The sequence below is a fragment of the Camarhynchus parvulus genome, chromosome 9, assembly GCF_901933205.1.
Source record: "Camarhynchus parvulus chromosome 9, STF_HiC, whole genome shotgun sequence".
Lineage (NCBI taxonomy): Eukaryota > Metazoa > Chordata > Aves > Passeriformes > Thraupidae > Camarhynchus > Camarhynchus parvulus.
In genome coordinates this window covers 6780148-6794935 of record NC_044579.1, presented here as the reverse complement: position 1 = coordinate 6794935, position 14788 = coordinate 6780148, and the positions used below count along the sequence as shown (strand labels likewise).

At 38.8% G+C, this 14788-nt stretch overlaps 1 protein-coding gene across 1 annotated transcript in view; it reads left to right on the top strand.

The window, feature by feature from the left end:
- The window catches only part of PEX5L (peroxisomal biogenesis factor 5 like), a 95982-nt gene extending 83772 nt beyond the window's left edge, over positions 1-12210 (top strand). Inside the window, exons 8-14 of the mRNA XM_030954291.1 lie at positions 6251-6367; positions 7275-7418; positions 8184-8254; positions 9044-9241; positions 10616-10781; positions 11169-11326; positions 11946-12210. Of these exons, the coding sequence (XP_030810151.1) occupies positions 6251-6367; positions 7275-7418; positions 8184-8254; positions 9044-9241; positions 10616-10781; positions 11169-11326; positions 11946-12150 (1059 nt within the window). The 3' untranslated portion in view covers positions 12151-12210. The remainder of the gene's footprint in view (positions 1-6250; positions 6368-7274; positions 7419-8183; positions 8255-9043; positions 9242-10615; positions 10782-11168; positions 11327-11945) is intronic.
- Positions 12211-14788: the final 2578 nt, after the last annotated feature.

Sequence of the window (14788 nt, the reverse complement as noted above, 5' to 3'; positions counted from 1 at the left end):
AACCAAGTTTTTAACCTGGATTTTTATTGGTAGAGCAAATGGCTAAATGCCCCATAAATGTAGCTAATTCCAAACCACAAGGAAAAGAGGGAATTGTGTGCCATCAATTCTTTACACCCAGACACAAACCAAGTCTCCCTGGGAAAGCAGAGCTCAGAATCACTGATGAAAGCACAATTACCTGCTGTAAAGCAGAGCTGTGCAGAATCACCATCCATGCACCATTTTCACATTTTTACAACCTGTGGCAGAATGCTTAGCACAGGAGTATTCTTGTTTCCTGGTAAATCCTTTGGTTTGAGAAGATAGAGGTATTTAGATATTTCTCCTCTTGCACTTTGGGGTTTTTTTCACTGACTTCTACATTGCCAACATCTAAAACATCTCTTGTGTGTTGTCCTATACCACTAGTCCAAATTGATCCTCTCTAGACACAAAGTAGAACACAGGTTTTTTAGCAGAACTCCACAAAAAATCAGATATAAGCATTGGTCTGGAGCATCATTATCTTCATTATCTTCTCAGGGGTTCCATGGGCAGCCCTTCAAAATCCCATCACCACAAAGAGCCAAGACATCTCCATTCCAGCAAGGACAGAATTTCAGGCTAAATTATGTAACAGCCACTGAAATGAGTTCTTAGGGTGCAGAGGATGAAGCTGTGAAACTAGTTCCTCAAAACTGGTTATTTTTAGCATTTTTAGCACTGCAGGCTCATTAGTCTCCAAACCATCTAGAATGCTTCAGGGATGCTTGAGTTTAGATTTAAATTTTAGTCATGTATTTTAATACTCTTCTAACTCAAGTTATAGACCATTCTAATTCCAGTGTTGACAGTTGAACTATTCTAGATTAATAGTGGCTGATGAGAAACAAAACTATGCCTAAGTCTGATACTGGCTTCTAGCTAGAAAGGGAATTTCCTGTTGAAGCAATTAATCTGATTTTTGGGGATTTTTTTCATTATATGCTATGGTAAAGTGCAGGGTTTCTACCATGGTTTCTTGGGTTTTTATTGCACACAAAAAAATCTGGTCTCAGCATACAAGGTTAAAATGGACAAAATCAGTAAATTAGCTCTTTCATAAACCAAGCACAGAAGGCATTTTTTCTTTCCAGATCAAATAAATTCTTCATCAACAACTGCTGGTGAGGCACAGGAGATGTTTCTGGTGTCACACATCACACACACATTTGCTTCTGGCAGGAAAGGAGGGAACTTGCTTTCAAATTGCCACTGCTGGAAATGCTTTAGATGTTCCTACTTGCTGATCCTCAGGGTGGGATGTGCTGGGCTGAAACCTGGGAAGGCAGCACAGGGAATCTCATGCTGAACATCTCAGTGCTGGTGGTTAAGCAAATGATGTCAGAACTCCTGCAATTGCCAGAAACTTGTGTGATGGGGAGTTTCCAGACACTCACAGTAAGAAAAATGAGTTGAGTCCAACAACAGATTACAAGACATTATTGAATTACTGTGCAGAGTAAAGTGAGGAGGAGAATATACTGTAAAAAACCCCAAAACCCTACAGACTAAAAGGTCATTCTGAGGCAACAGAGACAGGTTGTTAAAATACTTTAAAATACTCTCAAAAATGGCTATTAAAAAGAATCAAATTAAATGTTTCCCCAACTGTAGCTGGCAGCCTTAAGTTATTCTTTCTGCTTAAAATAGAACCTTGGGCCAGGTAGTTAAAATGTAAAGGAAAGGATTCTTCAAGAAGTCACAGAGCAGTTATTTCCATTTGCATCTGAAAAGAGCTGAATTTTCATCCTAGCTAAAATGAGGTAGTAAGAAAGCTGGAGTGATTGAAATAAATTGGAGCCCATCTCAGAAAGATTAGTGCTTTCTTAAGCAGAGAATAGATACAGGTCAAAAATTCATTTTTTAGGCTTTGGATGTTTCTGTGTAATATTCTTTGATTAGGAAAGCGCCAAGTGGAAAGATTAGCCAGAAAACTGATCAAGAAAAGGAAGTAAATCTGAGGTTCTTGGTGGCCTAGTTCGAAAGGAATTAATTAACAATTCAGTAAATGAAGACACCAAACTTTATCCTCCACCCAGTATTCACCTCAGCGCTTGGGGAATGGTTTTAAGATGTCAAACTTTGAGATTAATGAAGATTTGTGAGGTAATTCTTTCTTAAGAAGGTTTAAAGATGTCTATGCCATTGGGGAATCTTTTAAGAATAAGTGGTGAGTAAAATAGCTTTTTTACTAGAAAGGGTGCAGATTCCCTTGCAGTGTTTGGGTGCTTGCAGACCTTGCTACCTTTTCTGTTATTCTGGAAATTAGATTTGATTTTTGCCTCATGATTTTTTGTCTCAATATTTTCAAAGTGCCATAAGAAGTATGTTTTAACACAATCTTTCTGATAATAGCTCTGTTTCACCAAAAATTTGTACTTTTGAATTTTTAAAAAATGGCAGAATGGGGATTGAGATCCATCCTGTACCTCTATTCCATTAAAACAATTGTATTATTAACTACCATCTTACTGGTGACGAGTTAGAATAAATAAAAATAAAAGCAAGAAGGTTCAAAACCTTCCAAATGAAAAGCCTCAGAGATGGAAAAAAAAGCTGTTTTGCTATTTTCTTCTTCCACATTTCTCTGATTAAACTGCAGATGCCACACTGTTTTGTGAGCTCATGCATAAGGAATTTTGAGCTGTCCTTCCCAGCATCATTTTATTTACAACACAATGTCACATGAACCATCTGCTGTATAATGTACTGCTCAGAAGCATCAGAGCACATTACAGCTAAATTATGTGACAATAGGAGGAAAAAGATGGGATTCATTTGTTCTAGCCTAGGAAAACACATTCCAGGACCATCAGCTTTGTGGTTCCCATGAGTACTGGTTGGATCCTTTCTGTACCTACAGTATCCCTGTCTCACTATTTAGACATTTCTTTGGATGGGCCTAAAACTGGCCAAACCATATGTTAAATTAGGAACCAGGAACTTGAGTCATTCAGATGCATTTCATTTGATACTCTTTCAAAACACAGTGGGAATCTTTGCCTTGATAAACATTTTTTATCTCTAAACCTCAGTAAAATTCTCAGATTTTGTTTCAAGAAGATATCAGCTAAAGAAATTTTACCTATTTAAGCGCACAAGTTTAATTTACTGTTTTTCACATCAAAGAGTATGGTAATGCAGTGATTCAGAGAACAGTGACAGAACCTTGCTTAAGCATTGGTCAGTGAGGAATGTTTCAAATTAATTTTTGGCTATACAGGACAGGAAGAATCCTAGAAGTTATGATAATAGGTAAATTTATAAATACTTCCCCTGCCCCCTTTCATTGGATCATAGGAAATAAAAAGCCTGGGAATATTTTGCTGCCCATTTGTTTAACTGCTTCAGCATATTTTTAAATACTAAGAGTAAAAATAGCCTCTTTGACAAAATGCAGAATTTTCTGCTTGGAAGAAGTCAGATGGTATGAACATTTTTCCTGGTTGTCATTCCTCTTAACTGCTGCAGATGATCTGAGAATGTGTTAAATGTGTTCAACTGGGCTGAAAACTCTTGGTTTATCCAAAGTACTTTGCTAGCCTTAAGGTGGCAAAAACATTGAAATGAGGTTAATTGGCACTGGTGGTGTAGCAAATGGAGCTAAAATTAGACCTAGGAGCCTTGATCCAAAGCCAGGTTTTCAGAAAGGCTCAATAATAATTTAACCCTCCTGCCACTGAAGTCAGTGAAAAAATTGCTACTGAAGGCAGCTGAAACAGACTCAGGCCTCCAGCAAAGACTGTGATATTTCCAGTATTTAAATGTGTGTAATATTTACAATTCTCTTCCTCAAGGACACTGAACTGCTCTGCTGTTGACATTGGTACCAGCCCTGGGTCAGAGCCTGGTCCAGGTGCTCAGGGCAGCTTTGCTGTGGCTGTTTCAGAAACCCCTTGTGCTGAACATCCTCAGAATTCTGCAGCCTGGCCCAAACTTCCCCTTATCCCTGCAAAGTCACGCTGGGTCCTGTGTCCAAGGAGTGCAGGATGAGCTGAGAGAGATTATAGCAAAGCTGGTCTCATTGCATTTCCCCCTCCTTTGGCTCTGTAAATGGACATTGAAAGAGGCGACTTGAGTGCACATTCATTCACTGGGTTTTTACACAGAGTGAACTTCTGTGAGAATTATAAATATATAAATATATAAATATATAATTAAACAGCAGAATCTGAATTTAAGACCTAAATCCACTTGCTTACTATCTGCAGAAATATGATTTGATATTTCCACACCATTGATTCATAAAGAATTTTTGTCAGAAAAATGCAAGCAAAAATTCTAATTTAAAAATATATAAAATTATACATATATATAAATAATTATATATTTATATATTAGATAATAATATAATATATATTATTATCTATTATATATTATCTATTAACAATTTATATAATTATTTATATAAATTAATCTTACTAAATAAGGCCATTACTAATTCGTTTTCAGTAGTCATATTAATTTTGATCTGAAGGAAAGGGAAATTTCCCCATTTCTACCTCATGCTGAATCTCAAATTTACTGCTGGTTAAAACATGATCACATAATTTTTATTTCAGTGCTGGGCAGATTTGTGCTGAATGAGAAGCACAAATCTCAGGTTGATGGAGGCATCTGTTGAACAGGATCTTTTTGGGGGTTCAATTGCCTCTGGTCATGGCTGCTAAGAGTTAAAGAGGGAGTGATTTGATTCATGCTCCCAGCCTTTTCAAACCCTAAATGGACATTTCAGTGCAATCTCACAACTCTTGATATGAAAGTATTTTCTTCAAGTCTGGAATGAGAGCAAATTCTGAAGTGGTGTAACAGAGTGGTCAGGGGCAGTTCACTGCTGTTACCTGGAGTGAAATCTCCTCTCCAAGAGTGAATGATTCCCAATTTATTTCCTTTTCCACAGAGGAACATAGCAGATACCTTCACAGATCCAATAATTGCATGATTCAGACAATCCTGAATTTCTTCCTGAATGGAGGACAGTTTGCTTTCCTTTTCCCCAGCACCTAAGCAGGGTTGCAGCAAGCCATGCAATCACATTTTAAGCTCTATTTTTCCAATCATGCCTGCTGTGAAGCTGCACCAAAGCTGTCAGCCTTATAGCAAAGACTCACACAAAACTATCTGGACCAGTTCATAAAACCTTCAATTAATTTTGATTAGCACCTTGCTCTCAAATGGTTCTGTCTAAATCTCAATAGATTTACTTGTGCTGTTGTCTTTGACATAAATAAGCTGAGAAACTATGCCCCCAGTGAGGTCAGCTCACTGAAACACTGGCCATGTCCTTGTAGGAACTGGAGAATTTTGGAAAGGCTGGTAGTGCTCTGCAAATATTCTGCTATGGATCTCCTTCTCAGAGTCCCATGACTAGTGTGTGGAGGCTGAAAAAGTAGCACCTTAATTTGGCTTCTCCCCTTCCATAATTCTATTTCTGTTTCTTGGCATCATTTCCTAGTAGCCACAGTTGTTCCCTCCTTCTGGTCGTTGCTAATCTCATTCCTTGTCCTAAATCTCATCTGTTTTTCATAATTTCTCCTTCCCTTGTATGAGCATTTTTCCCTCATCTTTGAGCTGAATATTAATCTTACTGTATGATTCTATAATCTCTTGTAGATTCCTCTCACAGCAGAGTATACAATGCAGTATTAAGATTTCTCCACTATGTCAAAAAGCCCAATTTGTATTACATCCCTTGCACAAACACCCTCTGTCTAAGCGTGGCATTTCTCTTTCTCAGAGCTGAAAATTATGCTGAATATACCAAAGTAAGCAATGCTTGCTCTCTTTCAAACTGTTTCATCTATTGTTATTCCTTTGCATATGCACTTAGTTGATTTTTCTTTTTTTTTTTCCTTTCTTTTCTTTGTCCAGGCACTTCCAGCATTCATTGCCTTCAAATTTTATGTAACAATTTGCTGTTAGCATCAATAAGATGCAGTGTAAGCTGCTGCAAATCCTGCTTCAAACAGGGCACACTGCCTCTGAGATAAAGAGGGTTCTGTAAGCAAAATGCATTCCAATATAAGAGATGAGATTTAATTATATGGAGCTCCAAACAGGAGCTGTAGCATTTCAGTCCATGTGATTATTAATAGAACTAATACTGCTCAGCAAAACTGACACTCAGACCACTGGTAGAAAGAAATTCAAAAGTTGTTTAAAAAAACCAAAAACCTTTATTTTAAAGTTTTGTTGTTCATTTTCTCTTTTGCTCCTTTTCTTCTAGTCTGACACAGAGTTTTGGGATAAAATGCAAGCAGAGTGGGAAGAAATGGCTCGCAGAAACTGGATTTCAGAGAACCAGGAAGCACCAGGGCAAGTCACCATCTCAACCATCGAGAAGGTAAGACCAGGTTTTTTGTTTCAGTACAGCTTTGAGATGAGCCTCAGCTCTTCCAGGGGACCCAAGGAAACTCTTTGGACATGGAAGATAATTGTACCCCAAAGAGCTCATCCTCTTTAACTGCCTGTGGGAGGGGCAGATTTGGAAGACCTTGCCACAGTGAGAATATGTTTAGGCTTGCACACAGCCTAAATTCAGCTGAAGGGATCACAAAGCAACTGCTGGATTTATGGGCACTTTTGAAATCAGGCACTTAAGGAAAAGCACCAAATAAAAATACCTGGGCTGGCACATTCAAACACTGCTGAGGATAGAGACTATGGAGATTTCTTCTCCTTTCTTCATTCCTTCTTCTCCATACTTAATTTGATTTCTATGATGCAGCTGAGATTGCCACACACCCTTTACACTGCAGTGACAAGAGAAAAAGGCAAAACTTCAAGGAATGCTAAAACAAACTCAGGTGCTTGCAGCACTGTTGTGTCTCTGGAAGGTTAATTGAGGATTTCAGGATTTTAGCTGAGCAGCTGTGAGGTTATGAGCACTGCAGGGATTCAGCTGCTTGGTGTGTTCTTTACCACCACTTTGGATGTTCTGGGCTCAGAGGTTCAGCTCTGCTCTTGGGCACTCTGAGTTGTTGACATTACCTGTGATGGAGAGCCCAGCATTAGCACCAGTAAGGTACAACTTCAGAGCTAAATTAAAAATAAAGAGCAGAAACATAAATGCCCGGTGATGTGACTTTTTACACTTTTTGTCATTGAAATCCCACGGCGAGAGCTGGTGCCATTTCCACAGAGCAAAGGTTGTTTACACCATTTGGAAAAGAGTGAGTCACTGCGTTTTTTAGACTTGTCATTCCCTGCAACTTGTCATTCACCACAGGTCCATTATCTCTCTGCTCCAGGGTTATTATTTCCACACTGACAATCCCTTCAAAGACTGGCCTGGTGCTTTTGAGGAAGGACTGAAAAAAATGAAAGAAGGTGACCTGCCTGTTACAATCTTGTACCTGGAGGCTGCGATTCTCCAGGAGCCCAACGATGCTGAGGTATTCACTGCTCTGCCTTCTCCTGGCAAAGGGAGCTCCCTGCAGCATGGAGTGAGGGAATGATTTCTGGGCTCAAACCTGTGCCAGGCATGACTGACTGAAACATTGGATTCCAAGGGTGATGAATTAGTGTGTGCCTTTAAATAGATAACAATGAGTTCTTCACAGGATGAGAACCTGGTTTTGAAATATTGTTGTTTGAAGTATTTCAAACCTTCCCTTCACATCCTGATATTTTCAGACTGTCTTGTAAACACTGCTATCAAAAGATGAATATTTTTGATTTAACAAGAGTTGAAAAATTTCAAGTTATATAAATTTCTTCAATGTTGCTGTTTTCGACTCGTTTATATTTAAAGTCTGTTTTTTGTGAAATGTTAAAAATATTTATGCTGTATCTAGGGCTCTTTGAATCTCCTCCTACATTAAATTAAACAGAGTACTTCAAAAAATCAGAGAATCCCAAGCTCCCTAGAAACCTCTAATATATAATATACATATAACATATATATAATAACCTCCTGTACATAATATACAACTAAATAATTATTCTTCTCTATTTTCCATAAAATTGTAGCAAAATTTAAAATGTACAGTAACTCAAATTTAAGAAATCAGCATGTGATTATACACTGACAGAATGCCCATAGTGCTGGACATATCCGCTGCTTTTCCTCACCCCTGTGTTTAACAGTGATATTGGTTGTAACTCTGTTTGCTGTTGGATATATGTAACAAACTAAATTGTTATTATTATTTTTGCAGGCGTGGCAGTTCCTGGGTATAACACAGGCAGAAAATGAAAATGAGCAGGCAGCCATCGTGGCCCTCCAAAGGTAGAGGGAGATCTGTCCTAAACCTGGGGTCTGATGAGTGCTGGGTAATGGAGACCCGGGGATGTTTAATGTCATTCCTGCCTTGGAATGAGAAGCATTTCTTCAGCAGAGTAGAGCATTGACAGATATAGAAACTCCCAGTGACTTCAGAGGGATGACTAGTGATTAATAGTTCTGTTTTATTAAATAAGTGAAATATTTCATGGAGTAATTCAGGTACATGCACAAAAGAAAAGTTACATTGCCTAATAATACGAGTTAGGCATGATGCAAATGAAGTGCCTTTTTTACATTCCAGCCACTTGGCATATTTTCTGTAGTCTGTCCTCTAATGAAGAGGTTTTCTTAATTGGAGTGAGCTCCCTTCAGCTGCTGAATGCTAAACTGCCAACAGTTTTAGGCTGATGGAGATGTGAAGATCACAGAATTCTTGTACATAAAATGTGAGCTCCAAAATATCAGCATTATTATTATTATTATATTTCTGTAATGGGTTTTTGTTTCCATTTGAAGCAATATTCAATTGCATCAGCACTGATAACCATGAAGTTATTTCTCCTAAGGATACTCAAACTTGTTTATATGTCCCTTATTAGCTTACCTGGATAGAAATCCAAGGGGTTGCCTGATTTAGGAGCAAAAAAAAAAAACCCAGAAACTGCTCATCCTCAGTTTTCAAAAGAGCAAGAGTGATGATTGTGATTTTCTTCACATGGATTACTTTGGAACAATTCAAGCATTGTGCTTGGCAGCAGAAATATCTCAATATATTTTTTATTTTCTGCCTAGGTGCTTGGAACTGCAGCCAAACAACCTGAAAGCTCTGATGGCCCTGGCTGTGAGTTACACCAACACTGGCCATCAACAGGAAGCCTATCAAGCCCTGAGAAACTGGATAAAGCAAAATCCAAAATACAAGTACATAGTGAGAAGCAAAAAAGGGTCCCCAGCTCTTACAAGGAGGATGTCTAAGACAGCAGATGAAAGGTAAATGAAGTGGAAATCCTCACAGTGGAAATACCAATGATAGCCCTAGAACTGGTGGTGCCTGCTGTGTCCCCTTGTTCTGTACAAGTCCAGACTGTTCTCTATAATGGAAGAACTTGTCTCTAATAGCAGGAGAGGGAAGCTGACAGAGAACATTTGATTTAATGACTGAAGGCTTTATCTTTTATGCCATCCCTGGAAGTTAAAAAAAAAACAAAAAACAAACAAAACAAAACAAACAAACAAAAAAAAAACCAAAAACAACAAACCAAAAAAAACCCCCACCCCAAACAACAGCTTAAAAAGGATGATTCTCCTCAACTCCCATCCCTTTCCTCCATCCCTGTCTCCTGCCTTTCTATTCCCACATCCTGCACCCTTATCCTTCAGCTGCTTCCACATCCATACTAAGCCTTTATCCAGCTCCATGTGTGTGTGTTTTTCCTCCTGTGCACTGTTCCTGCTGTTTTCCCATATCCCAGCCCAGCAGAATCCAGGAATGAGCCATTTTGCAGTGCAACATGAGTTCTCTGAGAGTACGGGGGGGGTGGCACCTTCTTGTTTAAAAGCTTTTGTGGTTCTAACCAAGAGACAACACAGCCATTTGATTTATCTTGGCCATCTTAAATAACAAAAAAAACCCTATGATTTGGCAGCCCTTCATCATGATTTCATGAGGACAGTAAACAAGTACCTCTGGACTGTGAGATGCGTAATAAAGTCATTAAAGGCATAAACATGATTTAGAGAACCAAACCACTCAGGCTATCTCACTGCTTGTCATTTTGAAGACAGGCCTTATGTTTTACCCTCATCACTTACAAGTCCGGGGTTGACAAGATAATTTCATATGAGTAAAAATAAAATATGCAGGTTCTGCTTAATTGCTGAGTGTGTTATTCTACTTTGGCTTCATCCTGCTGACATCTGGTGCTGTCAGTGCAAAGGTTTTAAGAAGCTACAGTGGGCACAGAAGTTCCTACATTTTGGCATCTTTCTTCAAGAGTCTTGGCTGGTCTCTTTCTATTCCCCTTAAAAATACTACTATCTTTGCCAGTAAAGAACTGTTTTATGTCTGAGAAACTCATCTAATTTGAATAGTTTTAGTAAACCTTCATGTCATTCCACTTGGGCTCATGGCTGTACTTTGACCTCATTTCATAGATGAACTTTTTTTATTTCAGACATGAGTTTACAACAGAACCCTGAAGTAAACCTTTGCCATGATTAAGAAGCTCATTCACAAATTTCAGGAATATAATTCTTCTGAAAAATCCATTAGAAAGATTTTAATTTCAGGCTATGCAATCAACATTGAAATGTTTGTAAATAACTCTATGATGGATCTTTAAGTTATTTTTCTCCCTTGTCTAGCTCATTACTTGAAGAAGTAAAGGATTTGTACCTGGAGGCTGCTCACCAGAATGGTGATATGATAGACCCTGACCTGCAGACAGGACTTGGGGTTCTTTTTCACCTGAATGGAGAATTTAACAGAGCAATAGATGCATTTAGTGCTGCTTTAACTGTTCGACCAGAGGTACATTTTAAACTTTTACATTTTTTTAAATTTAGCTTTACAGGCCATTTCCTCTTTCCTGTCTGGATCAGGCTATTATTAATGACATGCCACTTCTGCCATTAAAATGTTAAGACCCAAAATAGAAATGTTAATTACAAGATGTAATGAATATCATAATTCTTCTGTTTAGGAGCAGATTTATGCCTGTCCAATTCCTACCTGTGTGCTGATTAATGGCATTAAACACATTAAATTGCCTTTGATCACGAGTCAGAGCCTCACACTCCTTGTCAATTAAGATACAATACTACTATTTTATGCAGTCCTCTTTCCTTTGCAAGCAAAAACTGAGACATTATGTCTGGTTTTTGACACCTGCAGTGGAAAAGTCATTTTTCTCCCCAGGACTATACCTTGTGGAACCGCCTTGGGGCAACCTTGGCAAACGGGGACCGCAGTGAAGAAGCTGTGGAGGCCTACACAAGGGCTCTGGAAATCCAGCCTGGCTTCATTAGGTCCAGGTACAACCTGGGGATAAGCTGCATCAACCTAGGGGCATACAGGTGAGCATAAAACATGTGTGAACAAAAAGTCAGGCATCACAACTGCCAAGGGAAAATTTATTTTCAAGCTGGAGGCATCTAAGAATAAAATAATCAGAATATAGGTACATAATCTCAGCTATTGTAAAATGTTGTCATAACTTTTTACAGGGCACTAAAAAGCAGTTTTGTAGCTCTAAGTGCAAGCACTCTTATAATCAGTGGGATTATTCTTGCACTTAAAGTAGTCCTGCTCTTAAGAGCCTCTGTAAAAGAAAATGTTAAAGGGAAACTTGAGTTAAACTGCTTCTAGTAGTTCATGCCATCAAAAACATCCTTCAGGAATGAAGGTGATATTCGAGGTGATATTCCAGGGTCCCAGCTGTCAGGTTGAGACAGGGAAGATGAAGGGCAGCTTTTCTGCAATGCAGACAGTACCCCCAAATGTTTGGGTAGACTGAGTTTTGTGTTACCCCAAGCCACACCCTCCTGATGAAAATCAAGCAAGAAGAACACATTGTATTATTTTAAATTGTAAAATAGTGTATTTAAGCCTGGCATGGAACTTTAGAAAGTTTGCCTGTAGTTGTTAAGCAAATTATAATTCTTGTTTCTTTTTTCTTTTTCTTCTTCCCAACAGAGAGGCTGTCAGCAACTTCCTCACTGCTCTCAGTTTGCAAAGGAAAAGCAGGAATCAGCAGAACGTTCCCCACCCTGCTCTATCAGGCAATATTTGGACAGCACTTCGGATTGCTCTGTCTATGATGGACCAGCCAGAACTATTTCAAGCTGCCAATGTGGGTGATCTAGACATTCTCTTAAGAGCTTTTAATCTAGAGCCGTAATAAAAAGGGTTCACAAATTGATTAAATTGTATTAGGAAACAGAGAACTTTTTTATTACTCATCCCCAAATGACCATGTTTTCCAAAAGATCACGACTGTAGATCAGTAGGGGAATTCCTTCAGACATTATTCATAAAGGGAAAGTTCAAAAGCACAAAAATAGTGTAAATAAATTCAAAGTCAAGGGTTGAAATGAGCTGTGGCTAATCAGATAAAGCCCTGAACTAGATGAAATAGCAATTTCTGAAGAATCTCCATCCCATGCAAGCTATATCTCTCTATATACATACAGCTGTAAAAAGACAAGTATCTTAAGAAGAAACCTAGATAATGGTTATTGCACCTTAGAATGGCAAGCAGTGCATCCAAGGAACCTGCTTAGTAGCTCATTGCACTATGCTGACACCACTTTGCCCCACAGTGGGGATTCCCTATCCTTTGGTTTCTTTGATGAAAAATCTTCCCAAGGTCCATTTTTAACACACCTCTGAAAATAGATCCATGTAAAAGGGATGTGTTTTGTTTTGAATGTATTTATTAGCTGGCAATCAATGTTTTGCTTCCAAAGGTACCTGGATTAATTTGGGCCCAGTTCTGCAGGCTCATAAGCCATGGGCAATGTCAGGAGGAATACAGTCCATGCAGGGCTATGGGGTGAGGCCAGGTACATTTGGGGAAGCCAAGTGTTGCCAGCAGAAGAGGAAATTTGCACTGGAATTGTTGCTGTTCCAACCAGCTGTCCCTGATCTGGGACAGTCTGAAGGGGCTCATGGCAGGGTCTGCACCTTTCTGTGTACTTAATGCACTTTAATCTTCCTTTTTGTAAAATAGTGCTATGCTTTTCTTTTAGTCACCAAAACCAGAATGTACAGATGGCCTTGTTGGCAGAGAGGACCAAATATAATTTCCTGAAATGTAATGAGAGGGTTTTCAATATTTTTATGTTTAAAAATGCAAATACAGTATAAACTGCATTAACAGCTAGAAAGATTATTATATGCATCCATCAGGTACTGCACATATACATGCATGTGCATGCACATACATGTTGTATGTAAATGATGTCATTTCAGAACATTAACAAACTACAGATCTTTGTTGCAAATGAAGAAAAATATTTGTAGGAGTTACTGCCTGCAGACCATGCTCAAGGGAAAACTTTCCCTAAAGAAATTGGTCTGTACAATGCTTGTAGGATTGAGACCAAGGCTTGATCCTGCTGTTATGGCAAACAGCAGCAAAAGTCTCCATGACCTCCATGATACCAGAGAAAATCCTTAGATAACACCAGTATGTGTAGCTGCTCACAAATGTGTGCACAAACACACTATCTTCATTTTCCCTGGCTGGATGAATGGGGAGCAGGGTTGGGGCAGTACCAATCCCTGATGAATGGATTGATTCAGCTGCAATCAAACACATTTAGCTCAGGGTGAATGTGTCAATCAAAGAAGGCAGAGAAATTTTTAGGAGGTGATTTTCAGTTGCTGATATTTTAAATATTTTTCCTGAATAGCAAAAGATAAAAAGTGTTATTGGATGTGTTGATCTTTGGTCAGGAATTCAATTTGCAGAGTAGCTACTGGAATGTGTTAAAGTGGGACAAACAGCACATTTCCTATAAACAACATTTGAAGAAAAATCCAGCTCAGAGGGATAAAAAAAGAAATCCAACTGCACAGACCACATAGAAAGATGCTCTGTGGGAGTTGGACAGTTTCACCAGTACAAACCTAAAGTTTCTTGCAGCTGTCTGTTATTTTGAGCCACCACTTAAAGGAAAATTCCACGTTAAGAAAGTGTAATCACTGCATCTATTCACCATCTATAGGTTGTTAAATAAAAATAATTGTCATTAGAAAAATAAAAGGCTTACCCCACACTCTCTCCCACTGAGTAGAGATGACAAAACAGCTACCAAAAATTTTTAAGAGTGCTGTATTAATTCCTTGTTTACACATATATTCCTGTTTACCTATCAGGTGTTTCATGGCTGATTCCTGCAGCTTTCTCTAAGGATGGGAGTGCTGGGAACGTCACTTTGGCTAAGTGGGCTGCTGTGTGCATATCTGCTGACAACAGTTTGCTCTTTTGCTTTGACAGCGATGTGTGATGACAGCTCTTTATTGATAAGGCAGAGCAGAAGGTGCAGTGCAATTGAATCTGGGAAGTGATAAGAGAGAAGGGAGGCAGCTTTGAGAAGAGGCTGTAAAGCAAAGGCATATGTGCTTAGGTTTTGCTTGATGCCCTGCCATCACACAAGTTCTTCTAGGATATCCTTTGTGCTGGGGTGTAGGATAACCAGTGCTTATGCAGAGGAATTAGCTGTTCAGGGACTTTATTTTTGTATCTTTGAAATTAACAACAACAACCACAAAGTATTTCTCAGAGTCAGAATGACAAAGGGTATTTGATTCTCATGGCAGTTCACTAAACATCTCCTCCAGCCTGTGGATGAGTAACACAGAAATCATTAGGAAAATGTTATGCAAGCCCAAGCCTCTCCAAAAACAACAGACTAAGTAGGTAACTCTTGCTTTATCCTGGGATGCACTGCTCAAAACTGCATTTATCTGCTGACACATGTCCACACCCATGGGACTGGCAGGAGCTGTGTGTGTAACCTTGAGACAGCTCA